The 22425-nt window shown below is 42.8% G+C and overlaps 2 protein-coding genes across 9 annotated transcripts in view; one reads left to right on the top strand and one right to left on the bottom strand.

Moving 5' to 3' along the window:
* The window catches only part of SLC49A4 (solute carrier family 49 member 4), a 115469-nt gene extending 113472 nt beyond the window's left edge, over nt 1–1997 (bottom strand). For both annotated transcript variants that reach the window (XM_067549634.1, XM_067549635.1), the window contains exon 1: nt 922–1997. In XM_067549634.1, the coding sequence (XP_067405735.1) occupies nt 922–1273 (352 nt within the window). In that variant the 5' untranslated portion in view covers nt 1274–1997. The remainder of the gene's footprint in view (nt 1–921) is intronic.
* Nucleotides 1998–2122: 125 nt separating this feature from the next.
* The window catches only part of HSPBAP1 (HSPB1 associated protein 1), a 65423-nt gene continuing 45120 nt past the window's right edge, over nt 2123–22425 (top strand). For 6 of the 7 annotated variants that reach the window (XR_010919904.1, XM_067549638.1, XM_067549636.1 and 3 more), the window contains exon 1: nt 2123–2194. Coding sequence is in view for 6 of the 7 variants with exons in the window: in XM_067549638.1 (XP_067405739.1) it covers nt 2158–2194 (37 nt within the window). In the remaining variant the exon portion in view is untranslated. The remainder of the gene's footprint in view (nt 2195–22425) is intronic. The other variant, XM_067549641.1, reaches the window with a different exon arrangement.

Below are 22425 nucleotides of genomic sequence, written 5' to 3' on the forward strand. Positions count from 1 at the left end.
TTCCTATTTGGTTCCTAACACCCAACAGGAATCTTTGTTTCGCAAGCCTGACATGGATAGTAGACTGGTTTCAAAGAATAACCCAATACTTCAGATGGACATGTTAGAAAAACTAAAACTCCTCTACATCCTGACCTACAGGTCTTGAGATTTGGGGTGGGAAATTCCCTAAATCCCCTTATTTTTAAAAGGTATTTTAAAACAGTTTTAAAGCATCCTTTGTAGTGAATTACTTTTGCTGTGCATTTGCTTTAATTATAGATTTAAAATATCATTCATTTCATTTTTTTAAGCTCTTTCCTCATTCAAGTTATCTTGACAGACAACTGAGCACAAATGGAAATGAGTTAATTTATAAGGAGATCGAAGGATGAAAAGCATTACATAATAGGTAGGTAGTAGTAGTATATATTTATGTGAACAAGTAAATCTTAATATTTGGTTTGGCTCTGGACCAAAGACATTCAAAAATGAAACCCAACCAAATGGAAAACAAACACAAAAGTAGGTCAGAGTCCTCATGTGACCCCCTAGAGAGAAAAGGGAATGGCAAGAGGAAGAAAGACAACTGAGAAGAGGGAAGAGGTAGGGGTAGGGGTGAGCAGGGAACGTGAAAGACAAATGGGAAGGAGCAAGCTAGGGTAAGGAGAACAGAGATTTTTTAATGAAAACTCCTTGCAGCTACAGCCCCCTGAGATCCACTGCCTATACAGCGCCATAGGTGTGCATCCCACACGGCGCCATGGGAGTCTGCTGGCCCCACCAATGCCCCAGCGTCCTCTGGCAGCCCCACGTCTCGCACAAAGCCCTTTCTAGGGTCACTCTTTTGTCCCTTGGCACTCACCCCACGACAACTCCAGGCCCCCCATGCAGACTGCCCAGAGCCCCCGATTCCCCCCTCCCTCGCTCCAGCTCTCTTACCCCTCTTGTCCATGAGCCACATGAAGGCGAAGCAGGGCACGAAGCCGATGGGGCCCCACAAGACCAGCAGGGCGATGTCCCAGCTAGAGAAGCCGAAGACCAGGCGGGCCGAGTTCTGGATGGGGCCCCAGCTGTTCCACACCAGGCCCTGCGCGAAGCCCAGCAGCGAGAAGAGAAGCAGCACCAGCCAACGCCGCCCGTACACCCGGCCCGGCACCGGGGCCAGCCGAGGCACCGCCGCAGGGGTCAGGCCGCGCCGAAGCTGGGGCACCAGGGGACCCCCCGCTGTCCCCCCATGCTGCGGCGGCAGCAGGGACTCCCGCTCCTCCGCGCTGCTCCAGCCTAGACCCATCTGCGGGGGGCGGCGAGGGGCCTGCCTCCGGGCGGCCAGGGCAGGCAAAGGATTGGAGAGCAGTGGCTCTCACGGCGGCTGGCTGAGGGGTCCCTGTGTCCCCGTCCCGCTGGGGCCTCGGGGAGGCGACGCCGAACCCAAAACCAAAGCGGCTCTGCCGGGCTCTGCCCAGCCGCATGCGCACGCCAGGCGGGCCCTGCCCAGCCGCCGCCTTCTCTCCCTCCTACTTCCCTCCTCCCCAACGGTCACTCCCTGGGGGAAGGGGGAACTCCGTCAGTCACAGCCCCCCCGCCAACGGTCACTCCCTGGGGGGAGGGGGAACTCCGTCAGTCACAGCCCCCCCGCCAACGGTCACTCCCTGGGGGGAGGGGGAACTCCGTCAGTCACAGCCCCCCCGCCAACGGTCACTCCCTGGGGGGAGGGGGAACTCCGTCAGTCACAGCCCCTGTCAACGGTCACTCCCTGGTGGGAGGGGGACTCCGTCAATCACAGCCCCCCGCCAACGGTCACTCCCTGGGGGGAGGGGGAACTCCCTCAGTCCGAGCCCCCCCCCCAACGGTTACTTACTCCCTGGGCTCCTTCATCGGGAGCCGCCCAGGGACAGGGAGCCTGAGAGACCCTCAGCCGCCGTATACGGAGCTGTGCTGGAGCTGCCCCCGAGCAACCGTCATCTCTCTGCTGCTGGGGAGAGCCCAGCAGCGACCGGCACATAAACAAACGCACGTGAGGCGAGGGCTCCTACGGCTCAGTTCGTCAACTGCTCTCACGTGATGGGGGGGGGGGAAGGGGGGCTGCTGGTGACGGACAAAGCCTGCGCCAGACTCCACCTCTCGGAGCTGGGCTGTGATTCCGAGACCCCGGCCCGATCGCAGCAAGACAGGAGCATGGCCGAGGCGGCAGCCCGGGACCCCCCGCTGCCTGGTAGGTGGCTCCGGCCGGATGACGTGTGTGCTGCGGTGGGTGTACAGCCGGGCCTGGGAAGTGCCCCGCTCGCGGCGCGCGCTGGCTGCGTTATTCCGGCATGGCCCCACATCGCAGGCTCCGTGGCCTCCAGAGTACGGGCACGTGTGAAGCGCCTGGCTGGGTCTTCAGCACCCTTTGCTGACCAGGCGCTGGCACCTCATCCGGGGCGTGTACACGTGTGCACACACGCCGGGTTTGCGCCCTCCAGTCCCAGCCCAGCGCCTCACAAGTCTGAGCGTCTGTCCTCCAAAGAGGTGTGAGTTCAGTTCCTGTAAGTGCCCTCTGTGCGCGCAGCTCTCTGAAACGTGCCTTCATCTGCACTAGCAAACTCCTCCACCCCCGGTTCAACTCCGTTGGTGGTAGCCACCAGGAGAAGCTGCCGTGTAGACAGGTCTTCAGTATTTGTACCGCCTGCCGGGAGACCTGTCTGTCTGATCTACCCCATCCACCCTTGACAGCACTGCGGGAGCTGCACCCGGGGGGAATTGCAGCTCCAAAGGTTACTGGTGCAGACAGCAAGGCTGTTCATGTGCTGCTTGAAAGGTCCTCTACACCCCTGCCTCTAGCCAGTCATTGCTACTTATTTTTCTACCCCTTTCTAACATCAAACAACAAAAAGTAGGGTGTTAACAGCCCAGTGACATTAAATGCATTTAAGGCTGTGATTTTAAAGTTGTAAAATGTCAGGAAATGCAGAAGTTAAGGTTCTCATCATAACATTAACTTGCCCATGCTGCACATATGTAGTGTTTCTGAAGATGGGTTTGGCTGTTTAAAATTATATCTTGGTATAAAGGACTAAATAGCCTTTTAAATAAAGTATCAACTTCATATTTCTAAATTGATTGAAATTCATTGTATTTTTTTTTTTAAAAAGTTTGTTTCTATTCACTGGTTACAGCAGTACAATTTACAGATTCAATCTTATTATCTGTCTATTTCTTCTCCCCTGGGATCAAGAACTGTAAATTCCTTGGCAACTAATCCTATGCTGCCACTCCGGATATTGTGCACCATGCATCTTCCCTTTCCTCTTTCAAAGCCCCACTCACATGTCAGATTTCTGCCAACAATGACCCATACTCTTATGCCTAAAACACATTTAATTTTGAAAGGAACCTCCTCAGTGGGCATGAGTACCTTACTCATACAAGCAACCTCATTAGCTGTATTTTGCATAAATCTTTCTTCTCCTTTACCTGATATCACCCCTCTCTCAGTTAAATGAGACTCCTTGTGATCCACCTACACAGATCCAATTGCAGGATCCAGGATTAAATTTGCTGTTGGGATGCTAGCAGAGATCATGAGGTATTGTGAGAGATCATCCACTTGTTACTCTTTTTTTTTCTTTAAGGCAAAAGGAAACAAAGAGGTAGGAAAAAGATCTGTTTTCTGACGGTGTCTGCTAGATATGACTTGGGTGGGCACAGTGCCACTAAATGTTAACTTCTCTTATAGGCTGCCATTATTGTTGTTCTAATAAGGTGAATGAAAATCAGTGATGGTCTAAATTTAAAAGAATTAAATCCCCATTGAATTTTGTTATAATTTGCATTTGTCGTAATGGGTTAAAATCATTGTATTATGTGTGTGCCCCAAGTCCATGTTGAGAGAGGAACAAGTAACCAATTTATAAGTGATAAATGAAAGAATCTACTGAAAGTTAATTGTGCTTCAAGGTTTTGTAACCAATTATTTTTGTAGTTGTTTCTAGTTATTTTTGTAGTAGATAAGGGGAAGTTGTTAGTTTTGAGATAAGAAAGTATGAGTTATGAGCCACATGGGGGAGAAAACTCAAAGGCAACAAAGAACCCTGGCCTGACCGAAAAATGACCGATTAAACTTGAAATAAGGGGGACTTGTGAACCCAGCAGTTCCAGGGCCATATTTGGAAGTTTGCAGACGCTGCAACTTTTAATTGGCAAGTTACACCTGGTCAAGAATAAACTCCTGGCCTAGGGATTCCTCAAGGAGGGACCGACAAAGTGATGTAGAAAATGCCCATAATTGGTTTGGCGGACGTATAGGCTGGAGTGGAGATAAAAGGGTTGTCAGACAAAGCAAAAATTAGAGACCTTGTCATGAGAACCACCGAGCCTCCCCAAGGGGTACACCAGAATCGGGCCTGCAAGAGGGTCTGATCAGCCATCCTGCCTCTCTCCAGCCTGTTGTAATTGGACTGATAACCCGCTGGGACTTGTCCTGCGGATGATAACCTGGGTGTGAATACGATAGAGGTTTCACCTGGATAAAAAATAGAGCTCTAAATAAAAAGACCAGGTCATAAAGTATTTGTTGTTTTGCTGCAGCTGAGTTCTACTCTGTATGTGGTGAGTAGTGAATGTAAAACGAGCAATAATTCTACTTGTATTCCAGGAGTGATTGTGATTGTAACTGTTGGAATAACTGCTTTTTGTACATGCTTTATAATTGTTAGGAGTTTTCTTTTTTTCAGTTTTATATGTGTTTTGAGAGTTTGTAATAGAATAAGGGAATAAGATTTGTAGTAAAATAATTTACTAGTTGTTGTATTAGTAAGTGTGTCTAGAATTTAATCATTGTATTCAATTTTTGTTGTTTATGATCATAGAAAACAAAAATGAATCAGTAAAAGAAAGATTCAATTTAAGTAGTTGTAGCAAGTTAATAAATAAAAGCTATTAAATAGTTAAGAATCTGAGTAAGCCTGTCAAATTTTTCTGGGAAGTTTGCTAAGTTTTCTAACTTAACATTTCCAAGCCTTACATTCTGTCTTAAAAGGGAATATAGACAAGCCGCCTTAGTGTCTTAAAGCACCCTTCAAACTGCTCCTGTAATTTAGGAGGCCGTTTATCCCTGGTAATCTTGATAACCTTAGCAAAACACGGCACTTAAGCACGTCAGCATTGAGATGTTAAAAAAATCCTCAGATGAATTTACAATCATCTGTAACATGAGCTAAGCTTATTATAAACTATTATCATTTAAATAAATTGAATATATTTATTCATTATGCCATAGCCATCAATAGCTAATAGACTCGATGTTTACCATATGCAGCTGTCATCATAAAATTAATGTCTTATATGCTGCACAGTACTTCAGCTTCTCTGAAAAATTATTTAGTTCAGAATAGGAGTTCTGTCACAAAGATTGGAAGTTAACTTGATAAATAGCAGTATTTGAATTGGGGTAAGCTGCGTAATGGGGTGCACAGGAATGACTGTTAGAAACAGTGTTATTTATCTCACTAATGCATCTCATTAATGATGTGCTAAGCAGCACATCAGTGAAATTCACATGATACCTAACCCCGATTCTGCAGTCAGATCGGTGCAGGTGGATCCTTCTGGCACCACCTAAAATTTTCCTGTCACGCCCACCCCTTACCAGTAATGGAATCTGTCTGGGTCTGCCCTCCATTACTGCACAGTAGGTGCTCAGCAGGGGAGCTTGGGCTAAAGGTGGGAATGGGGAGGAGCTGGGGCTAGAGGTGGAGCTGGCCTGGGGGTGCAAAGGGAATCCAGAGCTGGGCTGGGGGGGAGCACGGAGGAGTGGAGTTGCACCTGGGGCCAGAGCTGGGGTGGGGGCAGAGTGGAGCTGGGTGGCACTCCCCCTTCACCTCCCCTGGGGCTGGGCTGGGCCCCTCATGAACCCTCTCTCCTCCCAAACATTCCTCTGTGCCCCCTTTAGAGGGCACCCCTCAAAGTTTGGGGACCTCTGCCTCATGGAGTCCCATGAAAACCACTGGGCACTGGCACAATGGTATGCCCATGAAGATCTGATTGCAGGATTGGGGCCTAAACTAGGAGTTACAAGCACCAGGGTGGACAGAAGAAAATGTATATTACCTAAATAATTAGAAATATGGGCAGAAAATGAGATGGCTTGAATTTGTCTAGAGAAACTCACGTGAGAAAATATAATTCACACACAGTTTTATAGGAGAGACATATGGATAATGGCAGAGAGCAAATTAGATATCAATTTTAATGTGAAATGGCAGCAAAACTAGATCATGGTCCAAATTCAGGCCTGGCTCAGTTACGTATTGTATATATTCGGTATGCCTAGTAGTACCAAGTAAGATCAGTGCCTGATCGTGCTAGGGCTTTACAAACACTAACACCTCACTATGTTACATCCCCTACCCCAGGTGCTTGCAACTTGTTACTGTAATTTCACTGACTCATTGACATAGTGCTAATGTTAAAATGCTGTCAAATGCAAAAAGTGTACAAAGTGTGTGTGTGTGTGGGGGGGGGGGTAATCCTAGGTGTTCCTTGTTACAGTAATGAATAGAAATAAAATTCACTCAAGTGTGAATTTTCAGTGCTCTTTAATGTCTAGTAAGTAAACATAGCACTCACCTGTTTTTACCAAAGTGTAAAAATGAAGACTGAATATATGTGGAATAATTAACACAATAAATGTTCAGTAGTTAATCCAAATCTTTTTATCACATGACTGCTTTGGAATATATTTTGGCTCTGATACTGACCAGTAAGAACTGATACATTTTTAAGCAAGAAACAGCAATCATAAAAAATGAGCCGCAGATATTAAAATAAGTGATGTAAAGCTAGTTTTATTTACTATTGATTTCATATGATTAAAATGATTGATTTTTAATTCTTATTTGAAATAGGGTGGAATTATTTCATAGCACTATAACCAGTATGTAGATATTTCAGTGATGGCATGACCTTTTCTTTCTATCCAATTAACACAGTCTAACATTTCATGTGAATTATTCTTGTTTGCAGGATATCATGCCATTTAAATTTGTTAATGTAAAGGAGCATTGCATTATTGGTAAACTGTAGGAAATCAAATTACCTTTATCTTGCAGCTAGCTGATTGATTGCATTATTTCACTCATGGGTATAATAGTTCTCTAAATACGCTAATGTCACTCTTTCCTCCATGTGATGGCATTTTTTACCATTCTCATAACTGACATTTCTACATGTGGCTGTAGAAATCTCTGCATGCTTTAACCTCATTATAATGTAACCCAAGAGACTTGAATATAATCAAATCAATAAATGTGAATTCAGACAAATATGAAGGGTTTTTGATTCCTATGACTTACACGAGTAGGATTTTTTGTTTGTGTTTTTGTTTTTTTAAATATAGCAGCAAAGAATTTGGTCACGAAGGACTAGATTTTTCTGTTATGAAGTAGAGAGACAAGGTGGATAAAGCAGTATCTTTTATTGGACCAACTTCTGTTAGTGAAAAAGAGAAGCTTTAAAGCAGTGGTACCCAAACTTTTGGGGTTGTGCCCCTCTTATCTAGTCCATGCCTAAGCTGCGGCTGTGGCTGGGGTGAAGGCTGGTGCTGCAGCTGCAGGGACTGGGGGCCGCAAACAGGAGTTTGGGGCCAGCTAGGAGTGGGGTGCAGGGCCCAGGTGCAGGACGCAGGTAGGAGCAGGGCCCGGGGCTGCAGCTGGGAGCTGAGATTGGGGGCTGGGATTGCAGCCAGGGGGTGGGGCTGGAGTGGAGATGGGGGCTGGTCCAGACCACAGCCCTGAAGGTTCTTCTGTGCCCTCTGGAAAGGCGTGCCCCATAGTTTGGGGACCTCTGCTTTAGAGCTACACCGAACTCTTCTTCAGGTCTGGGAAACTTACTCAGAGTGTCATTGTGACCCATCCATGCCTAGGGCGGCCATCTGAAAATGCCAAGGTCAGGGCAGGCAGCAAAAGGAGAGCAGATTCTCCCAGCACTGGTGGGTGACCCTGAAGTCAGACTTCCCAACCAGCCACAGCCAATGCTTCTGATTCCCCACACTGGTTATCAAGAAGTTAACACAAAAATATACACAGCCCCCTTTACCGGATTTCAGTCTCTGGCTCCCAATCAGCCACTAGGTCCAGTAAAGAGACCAGTTATTTAAAACTCTATGCTCTTTACCAAAAAGGTTTCTCCTGACCCCAAAGGGTCAGCCACAGCACCAGATCAATATAAGTTTGGATCTTACCCAAAATCCCACGCTGCCAGCCAATCCTTTAGTAACTAAAACTAAAGGTTTATCATAAAAGGAAAGAAACAAACTATAAGAGAAGTGTTAAATGATTAAAGCAATCAGACAAATACAATTGATTTGAAAGTATCAGGTTTCTAGTGGAATTGTGGAGTTTGTAGACTTGTATAGTCCCTCTGTGTACATCCAGTGCCTGGATGGGTCTCAGTCCTTTGTTTCACAGCTTCAGTTGTAGAGTAGTTGATCCAGAGACCGATGAAGACTGACGACTGAAGACCAAATGGATGTGGTGCAGCTGCCTTTTATATCCCTTGGCCTTTTCCATGCTGCTTGTGGAAATTTCCATAAATAAGATGGACCAGGGGGTCACATGCGTAAGTCTTGGTGACTCATCAGATTTATTCCTTGTTTCTCCCTCTGGTCCCCTTGTACCTGAGAGTTTCCTTAATGGGCCATTAAGCAGGCTGGTGCTGCAGCCATCCTGTCTGGGGTGTCGCCCAGAAACGCAGCACAAGTTGAAATACAGATACATCAAACATATGCCTAACTTCCAACATAAATATGACACATGCACATAAACAATATCATCATACTTAGCAAATAATAACTTTTCTAACGGTACCTGACATGGCATATCTCATATGAATATTGCAATTTTGAAATATTGATGTTGCATAACATTAATGGTCCCCCTTATTCAGCCACAGTCACAGCTTAAATACAAGGTGGAACAGATTGTTTAGCGTAAGTAGTTAACACACGTTCTAAGGGACCATTCAAGGTGAAGTGGCCTGTTAACACCCCTGCAGTCATAAGACAAAGGGGTGAGTTACAGATTGATCTAATAAATCATAATCTGGTGTCTTTATTAATACCGTGATTTTTAGTGTCTAGCAAAATGATGAATTTGAGCTCTCAGGCTTGTGTTTTGACGATATAAAAGAATATGCTAAACAATCTGTTCCACCTAGAATTTAGCTGTGACACTGAGTACCTTTTCCAGCCCTGAAGAAGAGCTCTGTGTAGCTTGAAAGTTTGTCTCTTTCGCCAACAGACTTGTTCCAATAATAAATATAACCTCACCCACCTTGTCTCTCTAATATCGTGGGACCAACATGGCTATGACAGCACTGCAAACATGAAGAAGAGAGATTAGACATGCGCTTTTGAAACTGCTCTAGTCTTTCATATAAAGATAACTCCAGGATGCCTGCTACTATATATGTCTTAAAACTCACAATACAAAAATTTCAAAAAGTATATTGCTGTGCTTATAATCCTGTTTTGTATCATATCTTTGGTTTTGTTTGTGATTTTTATCAATCTTGTTTGTTTTGGAGAGGCTAATAGGGACTTTCTAAAATATTCACCATCTCTTGTGCATTTGCAGGTTTCTGATAGTTGGTGTGAAGTTCATTATAAATAAAAATAATTTACACTGGTATTTTTTATTGGAGCCACCATTTGTTAGACAAGAACTAACAAGCAGCTGACACCAGTATCCTATTCTCCCACACCCAAAATTGGTTAAGGTGCAGTTAAGCTTCCTTAAGGCACATGTTAGTGATCTGAATGCATATAATTTTTCAAGAATGTTATTTAACAACCATCCCCCAAACATTCAGAATCCAGGAAATGCACAGTTAGGACTCGTCTACACAGTGAAGTTGGTGCACATTAAGCTAGAGTGAGAATTTAAAGCATGCTAGCTATTCTGCCTGTGTGGACATCTTTACTGATCACAAAGAGGGACCTCTGGTGTTTTGCTTAATGCACTTCTGAAGTGCATTAAGCTACAGCACACAAAGGCACTCTTAATGTGCAGAAAGACTACCCTGGTGTGGATACTACACACTAGCTACTGCAAGCTTTTCCCCTGTATAGACAAGCCCTTAAGGTTGTGTTTCTCAAAGAAGGCATCCAAACTGCTTTAGATTTTTCCCTGCCCCCCTAAGACTGCTAGCTACCATCTTCCTTCCTTGCACAGAACATCAAAAATATGCACCGAGCATTGGTTTTGTAATTTTTCATATATTCATGTCTCCATACTAAATGAACTCCTTTTGTCACCACACTAATCCTTGCTGTTTCATGTAATGGCTCATATGTAATGATCTAGGCATTTGGGGTTTATATAGGAAGACATTCTAGCTTGGATAATTGGCTGCCACATGAAATCAAAGGAGATGTGGTGCACCTTACTAAATTAAATCATTTGAGGAGCTGAGTGTCTTCAGAGGGATCAGGCCCTTAATGAAAAATGGGGAATGATTGCTTTCAGTATGTTGTTTATCTCATTGGGAATTTGAAAATTCATTTACATGTGCTCGGTATAGAAGAAAGAAGGTCATAAAATGATAATATTTGTTGAGCCCTGTGCTTCATAGCTTTGCTGAAATGGGGCATATGATTTAAGATTAAAGTATTCTATTCCGCTATTTGATGTTTTGACTGATCAAATTAAGCTTATGGATAGATAAGGTAGTAGGTGTTTCTGATTTTTCTTAGGATGTTGCTGTAAAAGCAAAGATAAGAATTTGGGTGCCTGGTTTTAGAAGTGCAACCTTAACTTTCTTGTGTCTATGATATTAGGGGGATTTATTTTTATTTGATAACTCCAACATTTTTCAAAGGTATGCACTCAAACAATGGAACTAGCCTGAGCTAGTGATAACAATTCTTCCAATTTTGGATTATTCAATGATTGATTTGGTGAATCTTGCTGTCTGAAAGGAATCTTAAGACCTCAGAACTCATGTATCAAAATAACTTTTCTAAGCACATTAAGAAGCCTATAACTGTTAAGCTTTGGAATATATTGAACAACGGAGGAAACTCCCAAAAATCAAATCAGAGCAGTGTCTTACTTGCCTCTAAAATGAAAGGTCACATTCATTCCTCAGAGAAGTGCACACAACTTCACTGATTTCAGTGGAAGTTCTATACGCATCTGAGTGGAGATTTTGGCCATTATTTTATTGAAGATAGTGAGCACCAGAACATAGATAGAGACACTTAGGAGAGGGACAATATGTATAAAAAATAAAGAAAATTCCTGGATTGAAGAGAGATTGAGTGTATATGTATTGAATAAAAAAAAACTAATATTAATGTAACTTTAAGATAGAGAATTCAATCAGAAAGGTCAAGGGATTCACACCTTAATGGACAATTAAGTCAAAGTTAGCCCTAAACCAAGGTTTTGTAACATCAAGGTTTTGAAAAACCCAAACTGTGAAATTCAAAACAAAATACTGAAAACAATGTTTCATAAACAATTAATCCCCTTTCTTTGCTGGAAACTTAAACAACTTAAATATGTGCTAGTGTATGGAAAGTGAAATTAACTAGGAACTGACTCAAAACGAAAGTTATTTTCATCACCCAAGCTAATGGAAAATTGAAACATAATAAAAATGTAATAAATAATGAAAAGTGCTGTTATTAAATATTTATACTATATTAATGCCTAAGGCCCCAGTCAGGATTGGAGACTCTATTGTGCTTCATTCTGTAGAAACCTCTCTGAATGTATATACAATGGAATCTTCACATTTCTTTCAGTTCAGTAATCGAAGGTGGCGTTAGCATGAGTATGTTTTGTTGTAAAGTATGTATTTGAACTAGAAAGTTAGCCCTTTAAGGGACTATTCTGCATCAATAACTAAACATGATTCAGATCATATATATTTTTATATATATATAGTAGTAATAAACTAGATAGTGTGTATGTGAAACACTGCCCCTTACTGGATAGAATCAGAATTGCTCAACTATATTATAGGCCTGTGGTTCTCATCCTTTTGGGTCTCAGGACCCATTTGTAAACCTTGATGGCCTGTTGTGACCCAGTAAATAGCTTTAGGGTGAAAAATACCTAGCTTGCTAAATATTTCTTACCCACAGCATATACACTAATGTAATAAGTACTAAATAACAACTAAATAAGTACACTGTTGTGATTAATACACTCCTGTATTCACACCCTACGCACTATAATAATAATCTTTGTACAAAGTTTGCCTCGTAAAGTATCATTTGAAAACTCATAATTTGCCTGTCAGTATTGTTCTGGTAAAATATGTATGGCAACATTGTATGTTATAAGATTTCCCTGTATGGTGTTAACACATTTTCCAAACCCTACAGCCCTGCCCAAACAAAAGCTGGCAAACAGGTCTGTCCTAAACAAAGGAATGTGTGCTCTGCTTAATTTGCATTTAAGCAGTAAACATAGTCATCAAGCAGGAAGGGAAGACAAAGGAAGTTCAAACATGAAAAAAAAAACAGCAAGGATATTCTTCCACATAGACTCTTTGGCTCCTGGTTCCCAGCTGGAAATGTGCTTCAAGAGGCGGACTGAAACTATGAAAAGGAGGGACAAACACCCCAAGGCACCTCTCTCTCTCTCTCTCTCTCTCTCTCTCTCTCCCCCCACCTATCACATTCACTGCATCCAAAGAGATAAAGGAAGCAGGTATTGGACTCTGGGAGTGGGGTCCTGATCTACAGAGGAGTTTGGTCAATTGAATGTGGTGAGAATTTTGCTTTGACTCTAATATAGTTCCTTAGGCATAGTAAGTGGTGTGTCTTTATTTTTCTTGTAAGCATTTCTGACTCTTACGCCTTGGCACTTGTACTTACTTAAAATATCTCTCTTCATAGTTAATAAACTGGTTTTACTGCTTTATCTAATCCAGTGTCTTCAAATTAAAGGAATAACAAGTTGTATGCATGTTATATAACAACAAATGGAGTTACCCAGATACTTCAAAGGAATAATAGATTTAATATATTGGTGCTTTCCTGGAGAGGGCTAGGACATACGTGTCTGGGGGAAAATCTGAGAGTGGGAGTGTGTTGGGGTCACCCTGTGGTAAATCTTTAAGGCTGATTAGAGCCAAGGTGTGGCTAGATGGCTGCAGTGCTCACACAGACACAGCTGGGAGTGGTTTACATGCTGGAAGTTGGTTGTGAGCAGCAAGGCATTGTGAAGGGGACTCTGCAGTTACAGGGCAAGGGTGAAACAGCTACACATTAATCTGGATTGTACCCTGGTATGTGACAACCCTGCATACCATAACAGCGGCTCCTGTCACATTATAAATAAAGCCCCTGTCCAGATCATTGCATTTACTTTTGGCGTTGAGGGTTTTTAGCTCCCCCTCCTTATCCCATCCCCTGATTGGCAGGCACTTAGGATGATGGAGGTTAGTTGACCTTTGAGTGACTTGGTAGTTCCATAGTATTGTATTCAAAATACCTGGGGCTGTCCTTTAACTTTTTATCAATTTTTTTTTCACTTTATAAGAAGTTAGGATGATAAATTCTTACACATTTGCAAGAAAAACAGCTTGATGGGGCTTATTCTACAAATATTTTCAATAGAACTTGTTCTCCTTCCTTTAGAAAATAATTCTAAAACCTTTCAATTAACCTCCATATTTAAACAGCAGGGTACATTGACAGGAGACAACTACTATTTGCTAATGAATTCTTCTAATTTGCTACATTATTCTACATTGACAGCACATTTCACTTTTTAATGACTGTACATTTAACTTCAGAACAACTTTTATCAAGCCCACTTTTCTGTAGACTCCTTACTGTGCTAAACTACTTATTCCCAAGCTCTGCACAGAAGAAATTTTAAATCAGAAATTTAGAATTGATCTTTCTCTTGGGAGCACAAAGAGACTGGAAAATGATGGTCAGAAATCATCACTACCCTTTTTTGTTTCCTTAGTAAAATGCATACATTTACTTATCAAAGACCAAATTGTGTGCTGATCTACACACTGTGCAATGTAGGGCATTTGTACAGGCTATACATCAGTGTAGAATTTAGCAATTAGGAATGAGTTTAAGTAAAACTAAAGATAAGCCAGAGATACTAAAGGAAAGGAACTTTTTTTTTAAAAAAAAGCAGCAGGAGGCATATCTTGGGTCAACTAACTGATAAAGTCTTAAGATATTCACAATGACTGAGGCCTTGATCTTACAAGTATATGTTTAACTTCACTCACATAAGCACATGTATTGTAGGATTGGGCCTACTAGGAGACAAAGTAAAAATTTAGAGCAGTGAATTGTTTTACTTCATTGAAAATAAGATTTCATGCTAGATACCTGCTGTTCTGAACAAGAAGTGTTTATCCATAGCTCACAGCTACACAGTTAATAAAGCAAAAAATCACTACATTCATTTACAGTTGACATGCACCAGGGAGTATAAAACAATTTAAATGAAGTAGTACATGATTAAGTCAATTTTGCCTTTTCAAACCTGATCTTTTGTCCTGTTTTCACATTACAGAATCATAATTATATTTTTGTGTGAAAGTTTAATGTGACATAGATGTTTTATTAAGTGGTATGATATGACCTGAATATTCAGGAATTTTTACATTCTACTTTATGCCAGGATTTACTGGCTACATTCTTTGCAGTTGGCCAATAATCATCTACCTCCTTCACATACTCTGTGTCATGATGCTGCCCATGAATTCACTTGGGGAATGAAATAATTCTACCTAGGTGAACTTTTTTTGAAAAATGAATACTCTCCTTTGCTTGCCAATTACAAAGAGGCATGCAGAGGACTACCTCTGAGATCTCCTCCTGGTTAAGAGCACAGGAAAGTGCTTGACAAATCCTATCACAGCACCACTAGATATACAGAAAAAGGCATTTTCCCCCTTGACAGTGCTGTATTTGGCTCACAGGAAGGACAGAGGTAACAAAAACTTGAAGCAAAAAATCTACCTTCCTGTCACCTGTCAACCCTCATTGCATCTTTGGGAAGCCATGAAGGGGATTGATCTAATGCTGTAAAATGATAAACTAGATAAATACAGGGAGCTCTCAAGGGCCACAGATTCCTGAATGACTGATCCCTTAAAGACTCTTGATGCAAGTACCCTAGATCAGGGCAATTGCACCAGTATTCCTCCTTTCTGGTGCACAAGGACACCCACTCTGGAGCTTCCAGCTCCCCAGCTGTCACCTCTCTTGGGCAGAGACGCATGTCTCTCTCTTTCCTCACTGGGTTTTTTCCCAGGTTGCCTACATTGAATTCTCCAGTGAGTCAGACTGCTTAAGAAGGCCTGCTTTGCTTTCTCGTCATAGGTTAAAAACGATATTATTACCCATAGGTATAAACTACCACACAGCTCCTCCTAAGCCAGCATATTTATTCTTAAAGTGAAAGCATTACAAAGAAAACATATTAAAACAATGAGAAGCTATATACGTGCTAACAAACCAACCGGAGATCACCCCCAAGTTCAACAAGGGCTCTGGCAGGTGAACAGTCCTTCATATCTCACCAGAGGATATTTCTGTGGTTACAAGTTCACAACCACCTTCACTCAGAACAAACACCCCAATGAATAGGTCAAGTCCTTCCAACCCTTCCCAGGAAGGATTGGGCCCCCCTTGAACAGAAGGCCTGTCTGTTTGTTGGATCAGAAAGCACTCCTCATTTCAGTTTAAACTCAGACTATTTATCCAAAAGTCCTTTTGTTGTTGGCTCTCTAGAGAATCCAGTTTGAACCAGTATATGCAAACTTGTCCGGGCTAGGAGTATCTCTCTGGAGAGGTCACAGCTTGAGTGAATTTGCCTGAGCATCTCCCACTATTCTAAGTTCGTGGAATCTGTGGACCCCAACCCTCATAGAATTACATACAATCCCTTCCCCATAATGATACATAAATGTAATATAGTAAAATGTCCCAAAGATATTGTAGAAAATTGCCATAGTAGAAAATAGCCATATCTGTCACAGCAAGTTCTCTGTTCTAGGGATTTTACCAAATCCTATAAATCACCTAAACAGAAAAGGGCTTCCTGCAAGACTGTTCTCTGAGGTTTCAAGTTCTGGACGTTCATTCTTGCCACTAAGAGGCCTTTTTTCTTTTGCCAAAAACAAACCCACCCATCCTCTCTTCCTGGACAAAATGACAGAGAAAAACTTTGTTTTGTTTTAATTCAAGAATTGTTTCTTTGTTATACACAGGCTGCTTTGTTACTGAGCAGAGAAAGTGTTTCAGTACCTATCCAGATAGCAACACTCCAAAGAGAGAGTTGAGAACAAAGAGAGAGTTGAGTGCCCTCTTGATGTTGGATAGCCAAGAGACTGGGGTGTCATGTAGTAGGGAAGGGTAGCAGAACTCTCCATTGAACTGTATCTCTTTTCCCTTGATAGGCTGTCCACTGGCCATCTAGGGAAGACCCCGAAAGACAAAGTAGGCACAAGAGATCCGCTCCTGACACTCAGCATTCCCATCTAGTGGTTCCCAGGATAGCTATCATCTACTATTGTTGTAGATCTCTTGGGTTATCAAATCATTCTCCCCTCTTTGTCCCTCTGCAAAGCAGGAACTTGCAGAGCTGCTCCACCTGTAGTGTTTCTTCCCCTTCCCCCCACTTCTTCTATTCTTGCTAAGGGAGAGTTGACTGATATGATCCAAATTGACATGAGTATTATGGGTGCTAGCTGTAGTCGTGAAGAAAAAGAATAAATTTCAGCCCCAAGAACTTAAACAACCCACAGACGAGGGGATGATTTTTTAACTGTCTCTAACTTAAGTGCTGCTGGAGCAATAATTCTTTGAGGAGCGTCCCTGCAGATGCTCCACTTTAGGTGATTGCACACCCCTGCGCTTGTAATTGGTGATTTGCAGTAGCAGTGCATGGGTTGGGTCACACATGTGCTGTCCCCGTCTCGTGTCGCCTAGGGCAGTTACACAGCACTGTGTGACCAACCCCTCCCCCTTACTTCTTTCTCTACACCTTTGGCTTGAGTTGGAGCACTCAGCAGTGCCTCTGTACCTAGCCTAAATAGCATAGTTATTCAGTTAAGAGTTAATTGCTGATTAGCTTGTAGTTACCTTTCCTTCCCTTTTTATTAAAAAAAAAAAAAAAAAAAAGTTTTTTCTGTCACTTAGGAAACTAAGTTTCAGTTGTTGGTGACTCTTTAGAGTAAAGTAGTTGTTCTCCCTTGTGGAACAAAACCATTCTCTGAGAGGTATGCCCAGCTCCCCTGGGGTTTTAACGCTACCTTCTGTGCAGACTCTCTATCCTGGTCTCAGGTGGGCGCTCAGTGTGTTCTCTGCCTTGGCAAGAGACACATCCCAGAGAAGTGCTCACATTGTCATAATCTGAAAGCCTATGCTAAGAAGGCAAGAGACTTGCAGTTAAAATTACTCATGACAGAGAAGTATCTGTGCCTGGTGTCCAAGCCCGAATCACAGACCCCTCCTGGACAACAGTCTCCTATGACAGCCGCTGACAGAGGCACTCCTTTATTGGCTCAGACAAAGGAGCACTCCACCAAGAAGATGACCCAAAAGCAGGCTCCGACTTCTCCTTCCCAGGAATCTGCCAACTCAGCATACCCCACTGATGCCGACCATATCGGGACCTTCCACTATCAAGGTAGCGAGACCATCTGATACCATGGGCACCACAAAAACAAAGGACCCTAAGTGGGCTAGCTCAGACGAGCAGCAAAGGGAAATCGAAAGCCTCTGCCTCGGCACTGAGCAGTTTGGTGCTACAGACCAGGGCGCCAGTTTTTGTCAGCACAATCAACATGGTGCAATCCTTGGCACTGACAACCGCTCAGCAACTATTGGTACCACCAGCAACACCTTCAGCGGTACCGATGCTCCCAGTACCACAACAATTATTACGCTATAAAGACCTGCTGGTGTCCTCAATGCTGGAATCTTCTCTTCTTGGTACCAACATCACTTCAGCACGATTCATCAGTCCATCACAGCAAAGCGGCTATCATACGGGATCTGAAACTCAGAACTGGTACTGACACCCATGGATGCCACCACTGCCTTTCCCACCACAGTGGCCTTACTGGAACCTATGCACACCATATCCCTCACAACATCAAAAGCCTCCCCCCAGTCCACTGAGGGTGAGGCTACGACATTCCCCTTCACCTTTGGTACTGGGACCCTCTGAGCCCCAAGATGAGGCAGTCAAGCAGTCGGATGAGGTTTCACACCAGAAAGCTGCATCAGCAGCAATTTCTCATCCTCTTTCCCAGATGAAACCATCATGCTCCCCCCTTCCACCACAGGGGATGCCTTTAAACAATTCCAGGAGCTCTTTAAGAAAGTGGCAGACTCGTTGAACATTTCACTAGAGGAAGTGCCTGAATCCCAGCATAAGCTACTAGATATTTTACATACATCAACCTCCAAAATGTGATACCTGCAAGCCTGGCTCCAGACAGTCTACTTTCCACATAGACATGACATAAACAAACGTCTCACGATTCCACACAAAGTAAAAAACTCTACTGGTGGACAAGATCAAACAATGTTTGTGCAGGAGTGCCTTTGTACAGAACCCTCCAACCATGATACTCACTACGGACGTTTCCCTATTAGATTGGGGGGGCACACTTGCACTGTCCAAGGCCATTCATCCCCATCAGAATCCCTCCTACATATAAACCTATCCAAGATCCAGGCAGTTGGCAATGCGTATTCCCATTTCCTACCTATGATCCAGATCCTCACAGACAATGTTGCTTACATGTTCTATATAAACTGACAAGAGGGGGCACAATCACACTCCTTATGCATAGAAGCCATGCTCCTTTGAACCTGATATATTAATCACAACATCAACATTTCAGACTAGCAGGATGCCAGAACGCCACTGCAGATGCACTAAGCAGAAAATTCTCCCAGGATCACGAGTGGGAAATGGACCCCTGAGTACTACAATATATATTCAGACAGTGGGGGTTCCCAATTATAGACCTTTTTCCACCACACAAAATGCCAATTGTCTACAGTTCTGCTCCAGAACAGGTTTGGGTCCCTGTTCCCTGGGCAATGCCTTTCTCATCAAATGGGACACACACCTACTGTACACCTTCTCTCCGACCCCTCTTCTGTCATGGGTATTACAAAAGATAAGAACAGACCATTCCAAAGTCATCTTGATAGCCCCCATGTGGCCCCAGCAAACGTGGTTTTCTTACCTCCTAAAAATGGCTGCATGCCCACCATGCACTCTTCCTCTTCTACTTCATCTTCTCTCACAAGATGTAGGCCGGATTCACCACCCTAACCTGATAAGATTCTGCCTCAAAGCGTAGCAACTCTATGTCTCCAAAAAGTCAAAATTACCTGCTCAGAGGAAGTAAGGGACATTCTGTTTAAATAGTTGTAAACCAACTACTTGACATACATACCTACACAAATGGAGGAGATTCACGATATGGTGCCAAAATAAACAAATCACGGTGGTCTCTTCTCCTCTAGCTCTGATACTGGACTATATATTGGAACTTAAGAAATGGGGTCTCTCCATGAGCTCAGAGTACAACTCGTAGCTATCACAGCATTCCACCATAAGGTGAATGAGTTATCGATTTTTTTCACTCATCCAATCACCAAGCATTTTCTTAAGGGCCTTCGTAACATCTACCTCAAAATACAAACCCCCTACTCCATCATGGGACCTTAATCTAGTGTTATAGGGCCTTACTGGATCACCGTTTGAACCACTTGCAACAGGCTCACTACTCCACCTTTCAATGAAGGTGGTATTCCTCATCATTATCACATCCACCAAATGGGTGAAGTTACCTTAAGACCGCATCTCAAGTTCTTACCTAATGTTACCTCTTCATTCCATCTGAATCAGACCATTTATTTAGTTCTTCCTGAAACCCTATAAGAATAAACAAGAATCAGCACTGCACATCTGAAGAGTGCTAGCCTTTTACATCAAGAGAACAAAGACTTTTCGAAAGTCACCAAAATTATTCCTCTCCATCACAGAACGCTCAAAAGGAGATGCCATATCTAAACAGAGATTTGTCTAAACGGATCTTTGGGTGCATTGACTTTTACTATCATCAACAACAGCTTCAACCCCCACCGGGGACCCGCACACACTCCACCAGAGCTCTGTCTGCTTCGCTAGCCTTCCTTAACAATGTCCACATTATAGATATCTGCAAAGCAGCAACCTGGGCATCAGCCCATGCTTTCACACAACATTAAGCATTAGAGCGACATTCATCATCAGATGCTCTATTCTGATTTACCGTCTTGTCATCCGCCATGATTACAACTCCGAAGCTGTTTCCTTCCACTGCAGGGCACTGCTCTACGATCACCTAATGTGGAGCATCCACAGGGACACTCCTTGAAGAAGAGAAGGTTAATTGCTTTGTGCAGTAAACTGAGGTTCTTTAAGATGGTTGTCCCTGTGGGTGTTCCACTACCCTCCCTCCTGCCTTTTACTTATGAGTTTTCACGCCAGATACTCTGCAGGGGAAGGTGAATTGGTCACACAGCACTATGTAACCGCCTGAGGCAGTGCGAGATGAGGACAGCGCATGAGCATGCCAACCAGGCATTGCTATTACAAATCTCTGATTAAAAGTGCATGTGCGTGCAATCACCTAACGTGGAGCACCCACAGGGATGACCATCTCAAAGAACCTCAGTTATTTCACACGGTGAGTAATAGTTTCTTTCTATGTCCTGGAAAGGAAAAGTCTAAGAAGTGTGTTCTCTGTTCTTGTTAAGACATCAAACCGTGACAGACCTATCCTTAATTTGAATGACTTGTGAACTGGTTGTTTACAAGCCTTGCAAAAACCCCTCAGTCTTTCAAGATAGTCATCCTGACAGTCAATCCCAAGGTCTACCTGGCATTTCTAGATTTCAGTGACCCTTAATCATCATGTTCCTTTCCACTTGACTTGACCACACACCTGAACTTTGCCCCATAGTACTGTACTGTACACAAGATTTATTACTGCTTAGTGCTGTGAGGAGGGAAGACAGCTGCTAACTTTCAGATGTTTGAGAGTACCAAATCTTTGAACCAAAAGGAACTGTGCGCGCACACACTTCCAGATTAGAGGCTAGTGAGTCACAGGAACCAAGTTTGTGAGGTCATTGTCAAAGGAAATATAAAAATCATTAAGAAAAAGATTATCTTTCTATATTAGGAATTGATCTGCTTCATAGATTCTTGATGTTTAGATATCTGTTAACCCACACAGAAATAGTAAAAGGTTTCTTTTAAAAGAAACGCTGTATTGGATATGCTTAGGAGGCTGATGAGGGTCACCTAAGTTTTCCTAATATCCAATTGATGGAGTAATTGACATTTACCTTTCACCCCATGCCATTCCCCCACAATCATCTAGCTATGCATGATAGATTTTTTGGAAAAAGAATGATGTTAAACTGACTATATTGTTTCCACCAGGGAATACAGAAAACAGAATCAAGACACAAAAATTCTTAGTATAAAACATACTGAAATCCCCTATTTGTCTTCCCAAAGAAACTAGCATTCACTTTTTTTTACTACTATACCCTTTTTAAATATTTCAATAAAAAACAGATTTCATATACTATCCCTGCTATTTATATCATAAGAACAGCTATACTGTATCAGACCAATGGTCCATCTAAGCCAGTATTCTGTCTTCTGACAGTGGCAATGCAAGGAGCTTCAGAGGCAGTGAACAGAACAGGCAAACATCAAGTGAACCATCCCCCGTCATCCACTCCCAGCTTCTGGCAGTCAGAGGCTAGTGACACCCAGAGCATGAGGTTGCATCTCTGACCATCTTAGCTAATAGTCATTGATGGATGTACCCTATCATACATTATTTTATCTAATCAGTTACAGGCAGATAAAGATATATGCCAAAAATAACATTATAATCTATTAAGTTGAAGTTCATGATTAGAACCCCATCAGGGTGGCTTTTTTTTAAATTACCTTTCCCTTATTTTATTATATTTTGAATTTTGCAATAAAATATGTCCATATGACTAGAGAAGGTGTGTGATTTTTGGCATCTTGAAAGAAATTAGAGCAAGTGAAAGAAGAGAGGATTTTTAGTCAGTGTCTGTTTTTGTTTGGCATATGCAGAAACGCTCTGGCTCAAGCCCCAAGCTTCCCAGAAGAGTGCATTCATTTAGATTTTAAAATGCACCTCACTAAAGCACAAGGTGTATGTACAAATCAGTTTAGAAAATCACACAGAATCAACAGTTGGCTGAATGGACGCTCTAATGAGCCTTCTCACCCCCTCAGGGAAAGTATCTGTAAACAGACAGTCCTTTGCAGTTCACCCCAACAGTTGAGCACCTTAAACTGTATGTGTAGGAAGGCGCTGTGGCCTCCCCCGGAGTCTGGACGCGAGGGAGGG

The sequence above is a fragment of the Emydura macquarii genome, unplaced genomic scaffold (assembly GCF_026122565.2).
Source record: "Emydura macquarii macquarii isolate MOO-44397 ecotype Brisbane River unplaced genomic scaffold, CSIRO-AGI_Emac_v2 contig_1253, whole genome shotgun sequence".
In the NCBI taxonomy this organism is placed as follows: Eukaryota; Metazoa; Chordata; order Testudines; family Chelidae; genus Emydura; species Emydura macquarii.